This window comes from Psittacula echo, assembly GCF_963264785.1.
Source record: "Psittacula echo genome assembly, chromosome: 21".
NCBI classification, from domain to species: Eukaryota; Metazoa; Chordata; class Aves; order Psittaciformes; family Psittacidae; genus Psittacula; species Psittacula echo.
This window is the reverse complement of record NC_137757.1, coordinates 5,332,726-5,355,324: the sequence shown is the minus strand read 5'-3', so window position 1 is coordinate 5,355,324 and position 22,599 is coordinate 5,332,726. Positions and strand designations below refer to the sequence as shown.

The 22,599-nt window shown below is 49.4% G+C and overlaps 2 protein-coding genes across 19 annotated transcripts; both read left to right on the top strand.

The window, feature by feature from the left end:
- Positions 1–4,156: 4,156 nt before the first annotated feature.
- DHDDS (dehydrodolichyl diphosphate synthase subunit) lies at positions 4,157–18,161 on the top strand. Of its 13 annotated transcripts, none has more exons than XR_013958290.1 (11): positions 4,157–4,230; positions 5,503–5,586; positions 6,477–6,593; positions 7,187–7,329; positions 8,674–8,790; positions 8,977–9,078; positions 9,736–9,850; positions 11,612–11,719; positions 14,615–15,039; positions 16,217–16,287; positions 17,608–18,161. XR_013958290.1 is itself a non-coding variant. In XM_080632586.1 (10 exons), exons 3-10 carry the CDS (start codon positions 5,524–5,526, stop codon positions 14,849–14,851), a joined length of 1,002 nt encoding a protein of 333 aa, XP_080488712.1. In that variant the 5' UTR covers positions 4,174–4,230; positions 5,027–5,157; positions 5,503–5,523; the 3' UTR covers positions 14,852–18,161. The 13 variants fall into 13 exon arrangements, 5 of the variants coding, with proteins under 5 accessions (XP_080488710.1, XP_080488712.1, XP_080488714.1 ...); XR_013958291.1 differs by having other exon boundaries at positions 16,395–18,161; XR_013958292.1 differs by having other exon boundaries at positions 16,217–18,161.
- Positions 18,162–18,285: 124 nt separating this feature from the next.
- Positions 18,286–21,684, top strand: HMGN2 (high mobility group nucleosomal binding domain 2). 6 transcript variants are annotated; one of them, XR_013958298.1, is made up of 7 exons: positions 18,286–18,412; positions 19,150–19,194; positions 19,555–19,584; positions 19,901–19,951; positions 20,282–20,426; positions 20,788–20,826; positions 21,066–21,150. XR_013958298.1 is itself a non-coding variant. In XM_080632595.1 (7 exons), the coding sequence occupies exons 1-7, from the start codon at positions 18,398–18,400 to the stop codon at positions 21,089–21,091; spliced, it is 279 nt and encodes a 92-aa protein (XP_080488721.1). In that variant the 5' UTR covers positions 18,286–18,397; the 3' UTR covers positions 21,092–21,684. The 6 variants fall into 6 exon arrangements, 4 of the variants coding, with proteins under 4 accessions (XP_080488721.1, XP_080488722.1, XP_080488723.1 ...); XM_080632595.1 differs by having other exon boundaries at positions 20,282–20,377; positions 20,788–20,803; positions 21,066–21,684; XM_080632596.1 differs by having other exon boundaries at positions 20,282–20,377; positions 21,066–21,684.
- The last annotated feature ends 915 nt before the right edge of the window (positions 21,685–22,599 follow it).

Below are 22,599 nucleotides of genomic sequence, written 5' to 3'. Positions count from 1 at the left end.
TGGCGGGCGGCAGGGAGAGGGGGCTTCCACCGGGATGAAAAGGCTTTGGCAAGGCAACGGGCAGCCGCGGGGGCTCGGAGGAGGGACGGCAGGGTGAAAGACTGGGGAGGGAAGGCAGCAGTGCTCATGGCAGGGACCTGGTGTCCCTGCACAGACCTTTTCCCCCTGTTCCCAGCCTGGGAAAAGCTCTGCCTTGAATCAGGATGGCTTGTTCCAAACATAGGGGAAGCAGGGCCCAATGCACCTCTTCCAGCTAAAAAGAACCAAACCCATATTTGATCTAACTTTATTCTTTTCCTAAAGGAAGCCAGGCAATGGTGTCTCTGGGAGGAGGAGCAGAGAAGCAACACCTCAGGGAGGAGCTTATGGCTCCTTGTTCTCCTGAGTTTCAAACAGGCTCTGGCATGGCTTGGATGAGTGGCAGGGGACTCACTCCTTTGCCTGCCCCATCCCTCTCTGCTGCAAGGAGGAAGGCCAAGAGAGGAAGGCTGGCTGCAGAGCACTGGGGAGATGCTGTGGGCTGGCCCCATGGGTCCCCTCATAGTTTCTCACTTGGAGATTGATCTGGGGATTTGCAGTTTCTCTGTGGTTGCCCCATTGCTGAAAGCAGCAGAGCCCAGTTTTGGGCTCAGTCTGGAAGGAAATGGGGTATCTCTGGGCTAATGCTCTCTGCAGTGGGCTGCGAGCTGCAGCCTGGGGAAGATCAAGTCAAAAGAAAACCACTTTTATTTTCCACCTACCTCTTCCTAAGTGCCAGCCCAGAGAGCACAAGGTGGTTTATGCAGCCAGCTCCTCCCCTCTAAGGCTTCTCCTTGCCTCTGAAATGCGGAGCTGGGGAGTAGGAGGGCTTCATGGAGCAGAAATGCTCTTCCCTAAGTGTTGGGCACCAGACATGGGGCAGAGCCAGCTCCCAGGGATGTTGCTGGCAGCATTTCCCTTGGAGGCTGAGGACAGAACCCTCTGTTCACACGAATCCAGCCATGGCTTAAACCCATGCAGGACAAAACCACGTCTCTGCTCCTCCTGCCCATCTCATACTCCTGGGCTGAGCCCCCCCAGGGGCAGAGGGAAAAGGAGCCCAGGTTGTTATCTGCTGCTGCCCTCCCTCCCCACCGGCCCCCCCCAAGTCCTGCCTTTATTTATTGCCCCGGTGGACAGCCCCCCTGGTCCATGTCAAAGCCAACACCAAGTGAAACCTGCACTAGGACGTGCGTGAATGACGTATCTTTGGGTTTGTTTGTCGTCTTTGGTGGTATTTTTTTGATTTTTTTCTTTTTTAATATAAATATTCTGGTTTTGTATTTTTGTATATTTTAATCTTTAAGGAAAAAAAAAAGAAAGAAAGGAAAAAAAAAAAAAAAGAAAATAGAGAGAGAGAAAGGACATAATTCCTGCAAGTTATTCTCAGGTATTCAAGCAATCTCAGGGATAAAATGCTTCTGTAGCCCAGTGCTGGACAGAGAGGAAGGCTTTTTCTAACAGCACAAAAACATGACCAAGTTTGTATTGGAAGTGTAGATCTACCTCACTGGATGTTTGCCAGGTGGACTGACGTTGTCAAGCTTTTCAGTTGTGTTTTTTGGTGTGTTTGGGATTTGTTTTCTTTTTAACTGTGATTTAATAGAGTCTCTTTCCCTTCCCCATGGACTGGCTGAGGAGGAGTTTGGGTCTGTAGATCAGTGTGTGGGGATGGAGAAGCCAGGCAGTGCCATGGGAACAGCTGCTAGAGCCCATTTTGGCTCCTCAATTCCAGATTTTCTCCCAGCCTGGTGGCTTTTGAGGCCTGTCCTCCGTTTCTCTCTCCTGTTTATGCTCCAGTGTCCCCTCCCTGCTGTCCCAATGTCCAGTCTGCCCTATGTCCAAGTCCTCCCATTGCCTGCAGGCTGGGATGCTGCACAGGCTCCCAGCAGGCTGGTGCCGTGTGGCTGGGGGCTGGAAAGCCAGGATGGGGGTCCCGGCCTGTTCAGGGGGACATGGCAAGAGCAGACAGTGGCCAGGGAGGTTGTTGGGATTGAGGATAACCCTCAGTCTGCCCTGCCCTAACTTGGACTCAGGCAAAGGGCTGCTGTGACCTGGGGAGAGGGACTTGGTGCCAAGGTGGACCCAAGTCCAAGGGAGGTACAACTGCTCCCTCTTTCTTCTCCCTTCCTGGCTTCTCCCAAATGCTGGCTCATGATGGCTGGGGGAAACTCTGGATCCTTGGTTTTGGGGCATTAACACTCCACTTGCAGCCTGGGGGCTGGCTGGAGCCTTCCTGTGCTGGCATGTCAGGACGCGGGTGCTGTTTCTGCTGGGTTTTAGGTAGCAATAGGTTTAGGTGCAGAGCAGGGCTGGAGCAGACAGGGAGCACCTACTCCATCCTCACGGATGGGGCTTGCTGAGGCTGCTGGAGCCCAGTGACCCCTCTGAGGCTTTTCTCTGCCCTGCGGCACACAGAGGATGGAGAGCAGCTCCTCGGCTGCCTGCCCTGCTCCCGTAGTTGTAATGGTGAGGTGGTGGTCTCTTCTTGGGAGGGTGGGGGGAAGGACTTTAGAAGTTCTTGACTAGCAATGGGATCTGTACAAAACTACTTCAGCAAAACAGCTTTTGGCTGAACGGGGTAAATGCAATAGAGTGCACTGGGCTGCGCGTCTAAGCCTGCGCCTCAGCCCTGCTGCCGTGTTGTTGGGGGCTGTTGGCCTTCCCCTGGCACCTCGGTTGTGGCAGGGAAACTGCTGCCCCCCCCGATTCTGTCTTCAAGAATCGTGTAGGACCTTTCCTCCCTCCCCCTTGCCCCCTGTTTAATGGTTTGGTGGTTTTTCTGCTAGGTGTCTATAGTGTGTGTCAAGACCTCTGTCAAACTTCCCATTTCTTTCAGTATTCTCCTTGATTATTGTTTACAGAAGTAAAGAGGAAAAAGAAGAAAAAGGAAAAAAAAATATAGCCAAAGCATCCAATATGTTATGGATGAGGGAGAGAGGATGTCCTCTGTGTACTGTCCCCACACAGAGCTGCAAGGGGCAGGAGCTCTGTAACCATCCCTGTCCTAGGCTGAAGTAAATGGCTTAGAGAATCACTCAGGTTCCCCCCGGCGCCAGCATGGTACCGGGATCCAAGAAAACAGGGAGTTTTATCTGTAACGGGAAGCCATGCTGGAGAGGATGGGATTGAGTCACATCTCCTCCTTGCTTTTCCCATGGTGGTTCTTCCCGTGTCTTGACAATAATGAACTAAATTGCTGCATCATCACCCCCCCTGCCCATGCTCGGCTCGCAGGTGCTGGGCTCTATGCATTAGGGGCCAGTGAGGCTGCACACTCAGGGTCCTGCTGGAACACGGGAGTGTTTGAATGTACGATGAGGAGAAGATGTCCCTCACGAGGGGGTGTCCCCGGGTGCGAAAGCCTCGACTCACACGATTGTCTACGAGGAGACGGAAGAATGTAATAATCCATGTTTACTGCTAGCAACCAAAGCGTGTTTGTGTCAGACTCTTGGGGGTTTTATGAAGTGGGAGGGAGGGAGGGAGGTAGCAACCAGGGTGGGCGCTTCCCAAAGAGGTTTCCCATTGGAGGCCCTGCAGCGGGATCCCCAGTTCCTGCTGCTGCAGGTTTTAACCCCTCTGTTTATTTTAATTTGGTTTTGTACCAACTATGTAAAATGTGTTGTTTTTATTTTCTTTTCTGGAAAAATAATAATAATAAAGACCATGGGCAGTGGCTGCTGGTGATGTTGTGTGTGTGGTTACTCTCGCCGCCTTCCTCCTGTGCAGCTGAGGAGCCCAAACCCAAACTGGGGCTGCCTGTGCAGAGGGAATGGGGATACCCCAACCTGCAGGCCATAACGAGCCCCCCATAACCACTATGGCCTTGCCTCATGGGCTCTATAAGCACCCCACTCCCACCCTCAGCTTGCAGTGACCTGTGAGCACCCCAATTCCCTGGCACACCCCAACTCTGGCACGGCCCTGTCAGCCCCCAGCCCCCCCAATAACCGATCCTTCCTCAAAACCAAGCCCTCCCCCGTCACCTCGCCGAGCCCCGGCTCCACCACCGCCGCCCGCTCCCTTCAACCGCTTCCTGCTGTCGCCTCACAGCGCTACTGCGCCTGCGCGTCAGGCCCAGCCTCCTGCCCTGCCCCGCCCTGCGGCACGGGCGCTTGCGCACGCCCCCAGCCCTGGGCGCGGGTGGGTGACGTAGGCGGAAGGGCACGTCGCCCTCTGGTGAAGGCTGAGGTGGTGCCGCCGGGAGAGGTAACGGGCGGTGGCGGGGCCGGGGCCGGGGGGAGCTGAGCAGCCCTTTGGGGCTGGGCTGCTGTGCTGTGCGGTGCCGTGGGAGGTGTCTTCTTCCACCGGGTGTTACTCGCCGGCGACCCCTTCCCTCCCCTCAAGGAGCAGGGGAGGCCTGAAGGCAGCCCCGCTGCCCGCCGCCCCCGGAGCGGGCGCTCCGCGCGTCCTTGCCCCCCGCTCCCTCCGCCCCTGCTCGCACCGCGCTGTGGGTAGGGATTGCGGCGTGAAGGTCCTGCGCCCACGGGCTGGGCGGGAGCGAGTCGTGCCCCTCCCGGTGCTCTGTCTCGGTTTGCAGGCACGGGGCGCCTGTGTGAAGGTTGTTCTTTAAGGTGACTGTGTGAAGTGGCATGTGAAGGGTGGATTGCTTTGACAGCAGTGGAAGAGGATGTGTTTTCAGACCGAGCTGGTCGGGGGGAGCGTTAAGAGCTTTAGTAACAGAGGCCGAGGTTCAGCAGTTCTTTGCCTTAATGTTTTGTGGCTGCGTCTGTGGCTAAACATCTCTTCCTGAGGGAGGAAGCAGAGGAGGCCCCGCACAAAACTAATGCAGTCAGTGTAATTTGAATCTATTCTGGTCTCTAGATGGGTACCAGGTGGCTGGATCTGGACTGTTGCCCCCGCAGATCTCTCTTCAAAGCTGCTTTGCCCCCATTCTCAGTGTTCCTAGCTGAGAGAATTGGAGATTAATGTGGAAGCTCAGATTTGATAACTCAAACCAGATCTTGGTATTTGATGTGCCGATAATGTGGTAATATTTTTACAGCTCTGGAGCTGAAAGTGCTCTTTGTGAAGGAAAAGCAATATCAGTCGAGACACAAGTGCAGGGCAGTTGGTGATGTAGAGGGTTGCATCATTTGAAGGACTTCCAGCAACTCCAACACAAAAGCACTGAAGGTCAGTTTGTGCTGCTGCCACCCTGTGACGTTCCTGGTGGTTGCCCAACCTGTGGGTCTGTCCCAGCCCACCAGCACCTCAGCTGGAAGATGCAATATGTGGGTTTTCTTCTTGTTACCAAAGAAAAAAGAATCCAAAGAATCCCCTTTGCTGACACACACCTGGAAAATTCCAGTGCTCATTTCTGAGCTCCCCCATTTTATGCGTATCAAAGTACTTGCACAAATGATAGAAAGGGCTCCAAAGCAGCTAGTCAAAGCTTATTTTTCTAAGGTGATTGTTTGCAGCGTTGCTTTGGGCTCAGACTTTTCTAACCCCTATGTTTTCATCTTCCCATTGAAAAAGAAAAGGAGCTCTTGGTAAAACATGTCGTGGATCAGAGAGGGTGAGCTGACCATCATAGAGAGATTTTGTGCCAACATCATTAAGGTAAGGAATTAATTTGGTTACCTGTGGTAAGGGACTGGGAGGTTCCTCAGGGTGCAGAGGGGAACTGCCTGTGTGGCTGCTCTGTTCTAGAAAGGCAGTGTTCTAGAAAGGGTATGTGTTGGTGCTGGCACTGGATGTACATCCCTTAGCATTCGAGGACGGAAGATTACTTAAGCTTAGCCTTGCAAATGAGCAATGCTGTAGGCAGTGCTTGCCAATAATGAGCTTACATTCCCAGGCTTCCATGGTGTGTGCCCTTGCTGATGAAGGCAAGGGACAGAAGGAGAAGGGAGAGAAGCAAGATGGTCAAATTATGAGTCTCAAGAAAAGAAACTGAATTTCTCTTGATTAGCATAACAACTCACTGGTTCCAGGAATATTCTCCTGCTCAGCAAAGTCTTGAGGCTGGTGACGATGTCCTTGTGAAAGGGTCTGTGCAGACCTGATGGAAAAGAATACTCAACTGGGGGAAGGCCTTATGACTTCCTTTGTTTTCTCTGAAGTGTCTGTGAGAATGCCCTTGTACTCTGAAATAACAAATACTTCCAATAGCAGCAGCATAACCCTGCGTGCACCCTCCCCATTGCTGCAGAGAGGTAGCTGTGGCACTGCTGCTTACAGCAGCTGTTACAGGACAGAAACGGGGTAGGCCAAGCTGCTGCTCAGTTTAGGCTGATGTCAATACTTGACATGCTTTTTAGAGAGCCTAAACTGGGCTTAGCAAAGGGGTCATTAGCATTGTGCTCCTTCCACCTCCAGACTTGAATCTAGGAGATAACGTTGCAATCCTACAAACAGGCAGTGCTGCCAGGAATGGTGGCACTAAACTCTCTGTGGTGCAAGATGCCAGCTGGGCTGTTTGCTCTGTTGGGTTTCTCCTCATTTTCCAGGCAGGTCCAATACCCAAGCATGTGGCCTTCATCATGGATGGCAATCGCCGTTACGCCTGCAAGTGCCATGTGGAGAGGCAGCAGGGGCACTCACAAGGCTTCGATAAGCTGGCTCAGGTGGGAGGACATTTGCTGCCTTTGAGTTGTGTGTTGAAAGCTTGAGCCGTGTTTCCTGGTGTGTTGTGTTCCTTTTCCTCACTGAAGTCAGGTCTGTGCTTGGAGCTGATGTTAGTCATCAGAGTTCTCAGCTTCACCTCCTGTCTGTCTGCTGTCTTGCAGAGTCATTCTCATCAGCCTTTTTTTTGCCCTCTGTTTTGCACTCGATTAAAATATCCACCTTGCAGATCTTGAGGCTTTTAACTCTGTGAAACAAGTTGAATTTATTTGAAAAGATTTTGAAAGGTATGATATTAAATAATTCATAATGTTATCTGCAAGAGGTGCTTTCCCCTGGCTGGATTAATCCCATATCTGTTACGGATTCTCATCCATAGAAGTGCTGTTTTCTTCCTGTTCTTTAAAATGAATCTGAAATTCTCATCAAGTAGGTTTTATTGGCAGCTTTCTGTGGTTGTTTCTTATAATCCAGTCTTAGCATAGTGGAAAATAACAGGAAGGTTATAGCAGCGGAGAAGCTGGGTCTTGCTGACCTGATTGTCTGAATCTGCTCATCCGGCTTCTGTTTTTCACTCTGTTTCGTCTTCTTGCAGACACTGCGGTGGTGTTTAAACCTTGGCATTCGGGAGGTCACTGTTTATGCCTTTAGTATTGAGAACTTTAAACGCTCCAAGGAGGAGGTGGATGGACTAATGGATTTGGCAAGGCAGAAATTTAGCCGCCTACTGGAAGAACAGTAAGAATCTTCTCATGTCTGTATCCCACATTGTGGAACTAAAGCAGAACATGATTAGGAGTTGTTTACAGGGATGTTACTAGTTGTGAAAATGGATTAAATGAAGGAAGCCTTTATCTCCAGTCAGAGTTTTGGGTTGAGGGACTTTGCCCACCCGGATGGGATGTACAGCTCCTGAGTGGGCACAGTTCCTATGCATACTGGATTTGTGTCTGTATCCTATGGCTCACTGCAACAATCCCATGCAAGCAGCTGGGACAATGCAGCTTTCGAATAAGCACAGCACAATTAGGAATTCTTGCTTAGCACAAGATGCTCTGTGCCTTGTTTCCATGAAGTCTCAAAGCCCTGTCTTAAACTCTGTCACAATATTCTTGGCAGATCAGAGTTCAGCTCAGCAACTTGAGTTGTGGTAACCCGAGACTTCTACATATGGGCACACAGTGTGTTACATCACTTGTTGGAGTTGGAGAACTAGTTAATGTATTGTGAACAGATGAAACTAGTAGAGGTCTGGGTGAGCAGGGAGGAGTGTTACAGTGCTGTGTGGCCCAGTAACTCAGTGGATATGTTGGTTTCCCCATGCCTGACTGATGCATAGAAGGGGTCCTTATCTGGTCAAAGTAAATTTGAAAGGCAGCAAAGGAGCATAGCTGGAAGGAGGGAGAGAATAGCTTGGGTGTGCTGGTAGGAGCTGGGAAGATCAGGGCTACCTGAGCACTGCAATACTCTGTGATTCAAACAGGCCGTTTCCCTACTTTATACCTGATACAGCCCTTCATCAGGGAGTTTGTAGCACAAGACAGACAGCACCAGGAACCCATAAGATCCCATGGGATGTCCTGTCTGCTCAGAATACTGCTATATCAGGCATGGATGATTCTCTGTCTCCTCTGATGTTCACTCCACCACCCTCATTGATACATTAATCTTTCCTTGCACCAGAAAGTAGCTGTGCCACTCTATGGGTGACCATTAGTCATCTTAATTTTTAATTAGATTTAGGTGCCAAGAGTCTATGGTTGTATTCTAAGTTTTCCATGTGGATTTTCATAACTTCAGGTAGGAATGCCTAATCTGTGATGATTTTCTAGTCCTTTGGTTACATTTGTACCTCAGGAACTCGTATGGGGAATGATCAGTTCCCCTTCATGAACAGTTTGGGATGATCAAATCTAAGGCAGCTTTCCACACCTGAAAAACATTTGGTCATTTTGCCTTTTTCTAATTCTGAGCTGTGCCTGCTGCTTCCTGTCTTCATCTGGTTGAACAAGGCAGATCTGGCACTTGTGCAGTAGAGACTGATCTGTTTTCTGTAGTCCTCACTCTTCTTGTTGGGTGTAGGGAGAACCTGAAGAAACACGGTGTGTGCATCCGTGTCCTCGGGGACCTGCCACTTCTGCCCTTGGATATTCAGGAGCTGCTTGCCCAAGCTGTGCTGGCAACGAGGAACTACAACAAGTAAGTAACACACAGCTTGAAGTAGCTCATACCTCTCACGTCATCTACCTGAAGGCTGAGACTAGGCAGGCATGCTGCGCCTTTTTATGTGCTTTGTCATACAAGCACATGTAACTGATGTAGATATTCCCTCTGTCATCTGCTGGACCTTCCTTAGGTTGGTCTTTCACATCTTTCTCTTTTCAGATGCTTTCTAAATGTTTGCTTTGCATACACATCGAGACATGAAATCAGCAATGCTGTCAGGGAGATGGCATGGGGGGTGGAACAAGGACTGCTTGAACCCAGGTAACTCTTGTCTTTCTCTGAGAGGCTTCATAGGTGAAAACTGCCTCTCTTCCCACCTATGCTTTGTTACTAACCCCTCAAAAGCCAAGTGGCTTTTAAATAGATCTCATTAAACCAGTATGACTGGAACAAATGACTTAAAGCTACGATGCAATGTTTGGCTTTTATTATGGCAGTTACCATGGCGATAGATATACAACCAAGACAGAAGAGAAATTAGGTCTGTGTCTTAAGCTAGTTTAAATGTGAAGGCAGATTTTATGCCACAACAATTGGCTGCTTGGCTGGCAGTCTTAGCTATGAGGTCAAACAACAGATGAATCATGAATACTAAACTGTTCCTCCACCCTGGAGGAGATGGAGTAGTTAATGTTGTGCTCTCTGCTCCAGATGGAAGTCCTCACAGTCTGGTTCCATCACAAAAGCACACAGGGGATGCTTTGGGGGCTGAAAGAACGTTTGAAATAGCCTGTGGAACAGAGAGCAGTGTCCATCAGAAGCAAGTTGAAGACAGGCTGTGGTACAGCTCCACCACCCAGTTTTAATCTGCAGTCCTGTGTTTAGAAAGAAACCAAACCCCTCATAATTCTGATTTAGCAGTGCCACCTCTGTCGGGTCAGGGAAGTGATCTCAATAAGATGCCTCTGTCTCTCTTAGTGACGTGTCTGAATCATTGCTCGATAAGTGTCTGTACACCAACAACTCCCCTGACCCAGACCTCCTGATTCGAACCTCTGGAGAGGTTCGACTGAGTGATTTCCTACTCTGGCAGGTAAAGTCTTTGTTTTCTTCTTGACGTATTCCGTCTTTATATCAGTGTTCTGCTGACTTCAGGCATGAGCTGACATGAGGGCTCTTAAACTCTCTCTGCCAGGGGTTAGGTAACTTCTTGGACGGACTAAGTGCTGGGGCATCTCTGAGGAACCTGTTTCTTGCAGTTCTGTGATTGCCTAAAATACCTTGCAGCATGAGTCTGACACTGATCATCCTGAAAACAATAGGAACTCACAAATTAGTCTAGCTGACAGCAGCCAAGGAGATCATGAATTGCTCATCCTTTGTGCCTCACATTTAGGTAATTCCTCATTTGTTAGTAAATTCCTGGCTTTCATTTAACCTGGCAACATGTTTCCTGGGATGTGGAAGATTTCTACATCCCTGGGAGACGTGTTAGTGACATGCCAGCTGGAGGTGTAACCCTGTAATGTACGTGTAAGGTACATCCTTGACTTGTCACAGCTTCAGAAGTTTGTTAGACTTTCATACTGAAACAAGACCCCAGAAGATATGTTCTGTGTTCTGAGGCTGGCATAGTCAAATCAGCATGATGAGGCTGCTAAGCTCAAACCTAGTAAGTTCTTAATGCATCTAAAGCTCATGTATTTGCAGGTACAGTATCCAAAGCTGCTTCCATTTCTCTCCTCTGTGCTAGGCCTTATTGACTTGTTTGTAACCCAGATTTTGCAGGAGAACATTTGAGTTGAGCTGCTTTACTTAAGGCTAACATTTTGTTTTACATGTACACAGCCAAAACCCAACTGCCTTTAAGCAACCACATCAAATGTTCTTATTCCAAGTTATTTAATTGGCAGGTTCACAGAAGCTGTCTGGCCTGAGCTGTGGTTGCCTTCCAAGGCACCCCCTCTCCTCCCGGTGTTTTTGGAGGACCTGTACTCTTGCCTGTCATGGATTACAGCATGAGCAGCAAAGGAGAATGTGTGATTGTGCTCCTGCTCTTCCAGCTCACACACCAGAGCAGTAGTGCAGATTTCCCTTCACTACCAATTGTGTGTCTCCTGATGGCCCCAAACTAGGAGGAAATTGTGCTTTCAGGATGATTCTCTGATGTCAAGGAAAATGTCCTTATGGTGGTGATTGTATAGAATTGACACTAAGTTTCTGTAGCATCACAATTTTAAGAGTCATACAGAGTCCATTAAGTGTTAGATATTGTAGTAATGGTCATAGGAACACTTTTACCTGAAACTTTGAGGACCTTGATGGCAAAAATAGGTTTTTAATTTGGAAACTTGAATCATGCAGCATTAGAATCAATTCAGTGGACCTCGTGGGTTCATTAAGCAGTTTAAATGCTATGAGTGGGCAGCAAGGAACAACACAGGATGTCATTTGATTAAATGTCATGTCCTGATCCTCAGTTCATCTCTTATTCCTTTAACTCAGCTTTTGGTAGTCCAGTGTTGCTATTTTAGTTTTGTTATAAGTCTGTGATGCTTAAGCCTGTAAAAAATACCTCTGTGAAGGCCAACATAGCATTAGAAAGAGTTCTGCTGGTATCTTTGGAGAAATGGATGACTGGTGTCCCAGCATTTAAAAACTAATTGGAAAGACTCTACGCTGTGTAATTTCAAACTCTCCTGGCCAGTATTTATTTCATTTGAAGTAGAATCTGATAACGCAGCTTAGGTAAAATCTTTATGGGAGATCTGGCATAGTTTGACCATTAGAGCTGCATCTTGATGACTTTTCGCTTGCTACATGACTAAAGTATTGGTGATCTTGCTTTCTGCAGACATCCCATTCATGCCTGGTGTTTCAGTCAGTCTTGTGGCCAGAATATTCCTTTTGGAACTTGTGTGAGGCTGTCCTTCGGTTCCAGATGAACTACAGTGCTTTACAGGTAAGGGAGCTGGAGAGGGATGGAAAGCCCAACACAACATGTTCCCTGCACAGCAACGTGCTGAAGATCAGGTGAGAGTGTGCCAGGTGGGAACAGAGGGACTGTTTATTCAGTGTGGATAATCTTGTTTCAGTAGCAGGTAATGTTGGATGTGTGGCTTCTCCTGTACCTGTGTCCTTTGTTGTATCTTAGCATGTGGCCAGACTCCTCTCTTTTGAGGAATACCTAAAATATCTGAAGTCGCCACTGTCTCTATTACTCATTGCTCATTCCACCAGCTGGAAGTATCTGTCTCCACTCCTCAGCTAACAGGACAGAATAAGGAAGCACTCCTGATTTGCTACAGGATAAAATCAGCCAGTTCAACTCAAACCACTTCATCAGTGGTTTACACAAAGACTGCTGGGTTCACTGTGGAATGAGCAGGGAGGACCTGCATGCTCTTCCTCCGACTCTATTGCTTTTAGGCTTGTTACAAGTGGGTTTAAAGTTTCCTTTCTGGGAGCTGAAGTGAGGCTGCCTGCATTGTGAGACTGTGGACAAGTGTCCTCTTTCTGGTGGGTCCAGATGTGCCTGCTTGAGGTTGTTCCTATTGCTTGCTGTCATTGTTCCTCTCCTCTTAGATCTTTTGTTGTGAGCTCTCCCTGACCTGGTGCTGATAAGTCTGGCCAAGTTAGTAGTGATTTAGTAATCTGGTTATTTTTAAGCAAAACAAATTTGGGAGCTGGAGCTCTTGATGGGGAAATGTAGGGGGCAGCAGCTTGTAGCACAGAGACGGCAGTGACTGGCAGGAGGAGGAATTCAGTGTGGTGAGTCTTACCTCTGCTGTATCTGGTTGCCGAGTGTGTCTGTTCCTTAATTATTTGGGTCCTCTCCTTTTAAAGACAGGCATTATATTGCCCTTTTCTACCTTCAGGGACCTTGCTCACCTCTGAGAGCTGTCAAAGATTATAGACAGCCATGGTTATGGGTGAGTTTAATCAGGTCCAGTCAGTCTGGAAACATCCAAATTCTCCACGTCCTTAACCTCTCTAATTCCTATTTCTGCCCTTTTCCTACCAGCAACTCATTGTATTAGTACAACTAATGACAAGTCACCTTCTGCATGAAGAGAAAAGCAAAAAAGGGCAGTAGTGTTTGCCGCTGACATCAGCTTGGCCTCTGTCTTGAACAGTGTTGAACAGTAAGGTCACTGTTCTGCCTTTGCTCCTAGTGCTCATTTCTGATGGGTGACAAATGCTGCTTCTGTTCTCAGCTTGTCTCATCTTTTCTTCGTTCTCGTTTGTGGCTATGTGTGTTCATGCTATGCTATTATCAAGGTTTCTTATTGTCCAGCTTTGTTCTTTGGTCAGTTTTCTTGCTGTAAGATCCACTTTGCAGTACATAAAGCTACCCTTTTCTCAAGGGATGCAGTCCAGTTGTGCAGAAGGGAGGACATCTCACTCAAAGGAAATGATCAGATTTATGACCTGGGGCTCAGGGGTTCATTTGCTGAGAAACCACAGTATATAGCAGTAGCTGTATCTGCTTTGGGAGAGTGCTGCTGTGTTCAGGACACTGGAGATAGTTACAGTGTGGATGGGCAGCTGCATGGAAGGTTTAACAAGGTACATAAAAAAACCACAACCACCTTGATTTGGAGGTGTTGGCAAAAACTATCCTCCTTCCATCAGCTCTCAGCATCATCTTTAATGGCTGTCTTCATTTCCCACATAGCCTGCTGCTCAAGGAAGCCTCCTGCCTGGTTGTTGGTCCCCACTTAGCCCCGGGATTAGCTCTAACTCAATTTTGATGTGTGGTGGACCCAGAAAGAGGGTGCAGATGTTGGCTGGCAAAGCTGCCCTGTGGAAGGGGTCATGCCAAGCCTTTCCTGGTGAACAGGCAGAGTTTCACTCTTTTCGGGGGTGGAGCAGGCTGATGATCTCTGCATTTCAACTCAACAGATCTGCAGCAGTGGAGTGCTGTCAATTCACTGGGCTTTCTGTAGCTAGGGATATTTCTACTCTTGTTCCCAGCACCACAAATGCTAATTTACAGTGCCAGAGCATAGACTGAGGCATGGGGAAAGTGTGGTGAAGAGTGAGTCAGGCTCTCATTAGAATAATTCTTTCTTGCTTGTTTGAAAGGCCAGCACTCCTCCCCAGCGTGTGTGCGTGTGTGTCAGGTTATGTCGCAGTGACCAGTTCTGTTCTTGTTTTTCTAAAACTGAAGGCTGCAGATGTGTGTTTGCTGTTGGAGGCTGCAGGTTATGAAATGTGCAATAAGAAGAAATCCCAAAGTGATGCTCTGCAAAAATATTCCAGTCCTTGAAGGGTAGGCGAGGGTAGCTACTGCCTCTACCTTTCTCCTGCCCATCCTGCTGTGTCTGGAGCCAGGACATTATTAGATCACAAGCATTTGGCAACCCTGAGCCCTCATGCTTTATGCTGTAGCTGATTTAGCTCAGTACCTGATCATCTGCTCAAAGAATTGCCCCATAAATGATTGTTCTGAATCCTGTAACCCCTTTCAGCTGCCATGTGAATAGGATCAAAGATTCTGCAGTGACACTGGTGAGGATAGATTGTGTGTACGTCCGTGGTTTAAAAGTCCTCCTGTATGCTGTTCCTCTCCAATATCTGAGGGTTGCTCCACAAAGTGTGTGACCTTTAACTGTTTTACCTAGGAGCTGATGCTGTGAGCAGACTTGGCTCTTGAGGAGAAGGTTCAGAAGCGTATCTCTGTATCTCTTTATAACCAGTCAAGCAGGAGGAGGCACGTGCAGGGCCACCCTTCATTTAACCTGCAGCCTGATAGCCCAAGCAGAGGCTGTTTCTTCCATAACCTATGCTGCTTGACCACAGATGAGCTAAAAGGCCTGCTAAAGTGCTAACACTCTACTGCTTTTCACTCTAGAAGGCCAGAGACTCCTACATGGAGGAAAGGAGGCGACAGCAGATGGAAAGGGATCAGGCTTATGTGGCAAAGAAGCTGCAGCAGGAGGGGGTTGCGTCCCACGGAGACTCTCGGCGCCGACGGACACTGTTGCAGAAATGCACTGCCATGAGGGAGGAGAGAATCCAGAGCTTCCTGCAGGCACTGGAGCACAAGAGAGCGGACTTCTTTGAGAGATTGTGTTCGGTGTCCGCATGACACAGGTGCTGGGTTCTTCATGGGAAGGCCATTTTAACCCGTGTTAGAGAGAACAGCTGCTGCCCTGAGGAATTCACTCGCTGTGGCGATGCAGGTCTGCTGTAGGACTTGTCCCTGCTGGCCCTGACCAAGGGCAGGGACAGAGAGTACTGTGAACCCTTCTAGTTCTGTGAATGCTGCCGAGGAAGGTAATGCCGTCCTGACTTGCCTCCCTGCCCCTGGTGATGGAGAATAAGCACACTCCACTGTATCTCTGCTGCTTGATACGTTACAGATCTGGGGGTTTTGGTGACAAGAAGTTACCTGAAACGAGCCTCTGGTTGTGTTTGACTCCTCATGAATTGGCCCAAGCAAACCAGTTCAGTCCTGTTAAATCAGTCCAGGCTTGAATTCTTTCCATAGTGAATCTCTGTGGAGATTTCCTCTGCTGTGCAATAAAGGGAGCCTTCCTTCCTGCAGGGAAAGGGTAATTTCTGGTTAGAAGGGAGCCCCATGCCAAGCAGTGGCAGAGATATTCCCCACTGCCTACTTCATGAGAGTATCTTGGCTTTTCCCCACCTTACTCTGCTGGTTTGAGTCTGCTCTTGTCTTCCAAAGAGCTAAAGTGAGGTGGTGTCAGCCTTGCTGTAAGGGAAAAAAGATACTCCAAAGTCTTGTGATCCCTTCTGAGCACTGTGTGTTGGGAAAACCCAAATGCCAAAGATGCTGATGTTGAAGCTGACTGTCACTGCTTAGCAAAGGCTCTGAGGAGCCAAGGAAGAATGACTGGGAATTAACTTCATGGCTCAGAATACAGTACCCAAAACCAACCTCTGCCCCCAGCCAATATGGTTTTGAAGGATTATTTAACTGATTGCAATGGGAGTGGCCAGAGCAGCTGTGGAGTGTGGTTTATTCTCAGAGTTCCATTGGCAGGGACATGGGCTAGCTTATTTCCAAGCCCGTATCCACCTCTGAATTCTCCTGGTTTCCGTCCCCATGGTCAAAATAACAGGAAATGTCTTGATTTGTGTTTCTGATGCACATCCAGGTGCAACAGTACCAGCTAGTGCTGGATTTCAAGTGTTCCTTTTTACCTCCAGGTGAAAACTAGGAAAACACGGAGTCAAAAGACTTGTCAGTGCTGCAAACCCAGCACTTTGTGATTGTGAAGAGGATAACTATTGTCAAATTGTGAATAAAGCCTATCCGTACCAAACTTACTTAAAACCCAAGCTGAACATCTAAAAGTATGTAGAGCTGCTTCTCCTAAGGTGTGATGAAGTTGGTCTCTGGGTCTAGTATGATATTGTTTAACCTGTGACAGACTCCTCATCTGATTCTTGTTAGACTGGAAACAATTTGAAGGCTGTGTTCTCTTTACAGTCTGGTGTGAGCAATTTGCTGCTACCCCAAGGCTTGGCTGAGTGAAGCTCCGTGCACGTACCTCCTCTTGCGTAAGTAGCAAACAGTAGCTTGGCTAAAAGCATGGTGAGATGATGGGAGCTGTCGATTGGAAGCTTCTTTTGCTGTTGTTTTCCTTTTCTCTGTCTTCACCTTCCAGGAAGCTGTTTGTGGAAATAGTTTGCTCTGCATGAGATGGAGCACTCTGCAGTCTGCTTGGCCAGAGCTGTTTTCTACCCGAGGATGTATTTTTACCTTAAAAAGGGGTTTGGTTGTGTTATGATGATGTAGGTGACCAAAGCTACAGCGGTGGTTTTCCATACTGTGGTACTACTGTTGCAAGGGTGTGAATTGAAGGATCTGGTTTACAAAAAGCTTGTAGGGAAAGAGTTAGTCCCTTTTATAATATAGCCTTGGCTGTAATAGGGGAGAAGAAAAATGTCCTTCACGCAGTGGAAAAAGGTTTCAGTTACCCGATGGTTTATCCAACCTGCATTGGTTAATCCAGTAAAATGTCAGGTCTCCGTTAAGCCTTCCAGTTGGGGTTGGCCATGAGTTACGCAGGCAAGCTCTGCCTTTCAGGGACGCATCTTTCCAGTGAACCTTGGTGGCAGTTGTGGAAATACCAACCAGGAGATGGCAGGAAACCTGGAAGAGGGGCTTTGGCAAGGGCCCGTAGGGACAGGCCAGGGGAATGGCTTTAACCTGCCAGAGGGGAGACTGAGATGAGCTCTTAGGCACAAGCTCTTCCCTGTGAGGGTGCTGAGGCGCTGGCCCAGGGTGCCCAGAGAAGCTGTGGCTGCCCCATCCCTGGCAGTGTTCAAGGCCAGGTTGGACACAGGGGCTTGGAGCAAGCTGCTCCAGTGGAAGGGGTCCCTGCCCGTGGCAGGGGTTGGAGCTGGAGGAGCTTTAAGGTCTCTTCAACCCAAACCAGTCTGGTTCTGTGCAATAGAGCTACAGACTTACTTCAGGGAGAATTTAACTTCCCTAATTGACGTCTGCATGGTGAAGATGTGAAAAGTCAGCGCAGCCTTTGGGGTCTGATAAAGCCTGAGAGGTAACAGGGAGGGGAGAGAGCTCCTTGGGCTGGATTTTGGGTGAGGTTCCAGTAAGAGATGAGAAGTTTGGGCACGGTGAAGTGTGCATCTTGTATCCGGATTTGCAGCAAATGGCTGTGCCCATGTCCCAGTGTGGGACATGGCCCCTTTGGGAAGGAGCCCAGCTCTACAAGTGAGTGTGAGTGCAGGCCCCTGTTTGAAGTGTTTTAATGTCATTTCCCTGCATTTCGACTCTTTTGTCCACTCCAGCCCCGCCGCTGCCTCTCCCTCGCTCCTGGTCACCAATCCCCATCCCCATCTCCCATTATTTCGCAGGAGAAGCGCTACGGGCCCTGCAGAGCCCGGTGGGGGCCCGGGCCGCGCCGTGCCCGCGGCGGTGCTGAACGAACAGCTCCGCTCCCCCCGCCGCGGACGGTTCGCAGCTCCCCGCGGAGAAGGACAGCGGCGCGGGGGGGGGGTGTGTGTGTGTGATGTGTGTGGAGTCACCCCCTTTCCCCCCGCGCTCAGGCACCGTCCCGCCGCCCTTTCCCATTGCCGCTTTTTGCCTTTTCCTCCTCATTTTTTGCCTGCCCCCCCCCCTCCTCCTTCACCCTCAGCATTTTCCCGCCCGCGGGAAGCGGGGAGGGGGCGCGCGCGCCGCCTCCTCAGCGCGTCCCGTTCCTCCCCCCCCCCCCGCGCTCCCTCCATCATCTTCTCCCATCCCCTCCCTCCCCGGCTGGCCCCACCCCACGTGACCTTGCCTGTCCAATGGGCGCGCGGGGCGGTGGGGATCCGGCTGGAACCGGTTGGGCCGCGTCCGGCTCTATATAAAACTTTATAAACAGCCGCTCCGCAATCCGCGGGGTCGGTCGGGCAGCAGCGGAGCCCCCGCCGGGAGCAGCGCCGCACCGAGCCCCGCCGCGCCGGCCGCACCGCCCGCTCCTTCCCCTTCCCCGCTGCTGCCCTCACTTCCCTTCCCCCGCTCCTCGCCGCCGCCCCGCACCGAGCGCGCCCGGCCCCCCCCCTCCCCACCTCTCCGCCCTTCCTCCGCCTTCTCCCTCCGCCCCCTTCACGCCGCGCTCCGCTCTCCCTCACACACACACACACAACACGCCCGCACGGAGCCATGCCGAAGAGAAAGGTACGTGGCGCCGCCGGGCCCCTCTCCGCCGTAGCGGCCTACAGTCCCGGTGCCTCCCCCTTCCCTTCGCTGCGAGCGCCTGTGCGGGATGGGGGGGGGCGGGACTACGCGCTCACACCCCCCCCACTCCTCCTTTCCCGTTTCCCCCCTCCCGTTCGGGGCGGTAACGGTTGTGAGGCCGCAACGGGCTCGGGGGTGGGGGCGGGGCGGCGAGGAGACCGTTACCGGCCGCGCCTGGGGGGGGACTTAACGGGCGCGGGGGCCCTCGGAGGGGGGGGGAACGGGAAGGAGGGGCGCGCCGAGCGGCGCCGGTCCGATCCGGTTGGTTTTGGCGGGAGGTCGGAGTGAGGGGATGAGGGGGGAGGGAGGGAAAGGGCGGGAAGCGGCCGCGCTGCTTTGCCGCCAAAACCGCCGCCCCGCGGGGGCAGCTGTGGGCGGGAGCGGGGCCTCCCTGAAGGGGCAGCGCCGCTTCCCCGCCTGCCCCCACCCCGGGGAGGAGGTGTCCGCTCCCGCCCCAACGTGGGGTGGGTCGCGAAGGGGCCTCCGCCCGGCCCGGGGATGTGAGGGGCGGCCTCCAGCCCCTCCCCGGATCCCGGGGCCTGGCACCTTCCGGGAGCGGGGGGTGGGGGGGGAACGTTTCCCTTTGGGATGGGGAGGGTTAAAAATAGCGGCCGGTGCGGGGCTGGGGACTGAGAGTGCGTCCCCCGAACTTGCCGGTACTTGTGTTCACGTCCTAGGCTGAAGGAGATACCAAGGGCGATAAGGCCAAAGTTAAGGATGAGGTAAGAAGTTCCAGTATTCGAGGAAAGTTGGATCATAAAGTGTTTGTGTTGGGAGAGAAGTTGAACTTTGTCGAAATAAAGAAGTGGGGAGCGGGGGGAGGCTTGGTCTTGATGGATTCTGATTCTTCTAAAGGATTTAACTCTTTTAGCCTTGACTGTGAAAAAAATCTACTTTATTATCGTCAGCTATTAGAAGGGATTCAACTGGGACAGTCTCCCTGTTCCTTGAGAACAGGGGGCAAAAAGGGACCTAAAAACTTAAACCTGGGATTTTGCTACTTGGAAATGAAAGTTCCTGTATAAGTTCTTGAGCGTTCATATTCCACCACGTTAAATGCAATCATTTTCCTTTTCGAACAGCCACAACGGAGATCAGCGAGGTTATCTGCTGTGAGTATTCTCTTGTTGAGCAGAGGTGCCCCGACATTGAGCAGGTTTAAGCTCAGTGTTAGGTGCTGCGTCTACGTGCGGTATTCTGGAGAGACGCATTGTTCAGTTGAAAGAAAGTTACTGGCTTAACAAATTGCCCCATTGTGTGGTGCTGTGGGAGCAGGAGAATAATGGACAAACCAAGTAAGTGCTTCAAGTTCAAGTGTTTTGATTTGCTTTCCTATTGCTAAGCTATTGGGGTTGAGTGTTTTAAAACCAGGTAGTGGGTGTCTCTTAAAATAGCTTGGCTAATCTGAGGGGTGTTTCTCACTTACAGAAGCCCGCTCCTCCCAAGCCAGAGCCTAAACCTAAAAAGGCAGCTCCAAAGGTAAGTTGTTGTGGCAGTGAGTGTTGAGACGTAAATTTGTCCAATCATAACTAACAAAACAATAGTATATGTGGTGATGGAATTGAGCTGCATCGTCACTTCTAGAAACTTGCACTGAAAACCTTGGAATTTTACAAAATTGGCGTTAAAAATACCTAAGGGAAGACTCTTTGCAGTTGTTGTCAGTCTCTTAAACGCACACACAGTCGTGTGTTGTGTTCTCTTGTCATGCCAACGTCCAGGGTTGGGTTTCACCATTCTAGTTCTTGGACTCTTGTGGCTCAGTGCCTGTCAGTAAGTGTAACAACGTACCTCATCTTCCATTTCCAGAAGAGCGAGAAGTTGCCCAAGGGAAAGAAGGGGAAGGGTGATGCTGGCAAGGAGGGAAACAACCCTGCAGAAAATGGAGATGCCAAAACAGACCAGGTATAACAGCGGGTCTGGCAGCGTGTCTCACATCAGCTGTCACACACAGGCAGGTCTTGGCTTGCGCTAATAAATTATCACTTGATTATTTGGACCTCTTGCTTCTGACACTTAACACCACATCTATGGGGGGGGGAGTGTTGCTTGGAGCTTAAAGAGTTAAAGTTGTCTGTTTGCCAGTTGAAGCTGTCACATGAAAATGACTCTTGTGCCTTGTTCTGAACTGCTGTAATAAAGCAACTCCACGTTGCCTTTTAGGGTACCTGGAATGTTAGATTTCATGTAGTTAAAAATCACAGTGGTGACAGATACGATTCCCTCTGTCCAGAGGATTGCTCTTTAGAAGAGCAAGTCACCAGCTGTTGGTGTGAGTGCACGGTGTGTATTGACTGGTTCCCTTTCTCTTCCAGGCACAGAAAGCCGAAGGTGCTGGTGAAGCCAAGTAAAATGTGTGAATTTTTGATAACTGTGTACTTCTGGTGACTGTACAGTTTGAAATACTATTTTTTATCAAGTTTTATAACAATGCAGAATTTTGTTTTACTTTTTTTTAAGCTATGTTGTTAGCACACAGACCGCTTCGTTGTTGTGTTGGGGGGGGTGGGGGGGTGGGCAGTGGGGACAAATGTCACTTAGTCTATTTCTCAGAACCTAAATTTTAATAAGAAAAGTTCTCCCCGTCTCCCAGTTTTTTGGAAGAAGAGCTCTTCCTGAATAGAGGAGGAAGAGATCCCTTCATGCTGCACGTGTGTTAAGCTCTGTGAAGTGCATCCAAGTGAACATCAAAGCTCCCAAGATGCCCGTTGTCCACTTCCGAACGGCAGTTTGTAGATCCCTTTATGTTCCCTTTGGTGTCCACGTTGTTTGCCCAGATCCATCGCTCCGAAACAACGGCAAAACCGGAATTTTGGGACTTGCCATCCAGTGTGTTGTCAGGGTGTCCAGTTTGGGGTACAACAGCTCTGCCAGGAGCTGCGCTTCCTCTTTTATATTGTGGATCTTCAAATTAAGAAACCTGCATTTTCAGTTTTGTTTTCCTCTCAAAGTCAGGGTAGGTTTGTGAAGAGTTGTTAAACAACATGCTAAATGTGAAAGTGTCCACCCTCACTCTAAACTTTTCTCTCTACCAAGTATGAAATGAAGATTCTTCGGTTTTATAGCAACTTTTACGTTCTGGTAGTCCATGGAGGGAGGGGAATTTGACAGTTGTTGTAAAATGTTGCAGATTGTAGCCCATGTCCTGCCTAAATTACCATGATTGTTTATGAAAAGTACCTTTAATAAAGCTGGATACGGTTTGGCTTGGACTGTTCTCAATGCCTGTCTAATTCCTCTTTGCTTTTATTTCATCTCTGATGTGGTTAACATCAGGAGAATACTTGCTGTGTACGTGGTTGTACTTACGCAACGTTTTGCTAATGGCCAATAATTTGTTTTAAGCATCTTTAATTCAGATAATTAATTTGGGCTTAAGTGAAAGGCAACATTTTCCTTACTGAAACACTGGATAGCTGCAGGATGTTTTGAGACTTACTGGGAGGCCCAGAACGGAGCATGTAAGTGAATCTACGAAGATAAATGATCTTCATTAATGTCTAAAAAGGAGCACTACACAAAATGGGGAAGAACACAGCAACCTTGCAGTTGCTGCAGCCAGAAAGAAGCTGGGGTATGCTTCTCTTGGTGGTGGAACCAGAACTAGCTTCCTACCGGTGATGGTGTGTTATTTCTGCACTTATATTGAATAATTGTTGCTTCTGCTAATGAAATACAGACTTTGCTGTGGTAGTGACTAAGGAGGAAACAAGATTTGTTGAATAAAACTGCACCATTTTATTGTCACTACTTATACAATAGAGCAGAGCCAAACCAAAAGTTCTGATGTGTCAGTGTCTCTTGCAGTCACTTTTTAGGTGCAATTTTTTCCATCTTTGCTCGGCCTTTTCTGAGATTTCAGTGTCTGTTATTGAGGAAGTTCAGTGACCTGTTTGAACCTGTGCTGCTTTCAGAGGGAATCCAATGAAAAGGAACAGGCGAAGTGTCACAGCCAGAAAATAAGTGTCAAGAGTTCTAGAAATAGCCTAGAAAACAGCCAGTTTGAGCTGTCCTCATGCAAATTGCTCTCCTCATGTTATCATAGCTGGTATGTCTTGTATTCACCTTAGCAAGTATAAGAAAAACCATGATGAATGATTTTGTGTATACCCCACCCAGAAGTGGCA

Bases quoted from the DNA above. Each gene is read 5' to 3' on its own strand.
- DHDDS (XM_080632584.1), top strand. From the start codon at position 5,524: ATGTCGTGGATCAGAGAGGGTGAGCTGACCATCATAGAGAGATTTTGT. The intron at 6,594-7,186 runs GTGGGAGGACAT...GTCTTCTTGCAG, and splicing joins GCTTCGATAAGCTGGCTCAG to ACACTGCGGTGGTGTTTAAA. The intron at 9,851-11,611 runs GTAAAGTCTTTG...TGCTTTCTGCAG, and splicing joins GTGATTTCCTACTCTGGCAG to ACATCCCATTCATGCCTGGT.
- HMGN2 (XM_080632594.1), top strand. The intron at 19,952-20,281 runs GTAAGTTGTTGT...TTCCATTTCCAG, and splicing joins CTAAAAAGGCAGCTCCAAAG to AAGAGCGAGAAGTTGCCCAA. The intron at 20,378-20,787 runs GTATAACAGCGG...TTTCTCTTCCAG, and splicing joins GAGATGCCAAAACAGACCAG to GCACAGAAAGCCGAAGGTGC.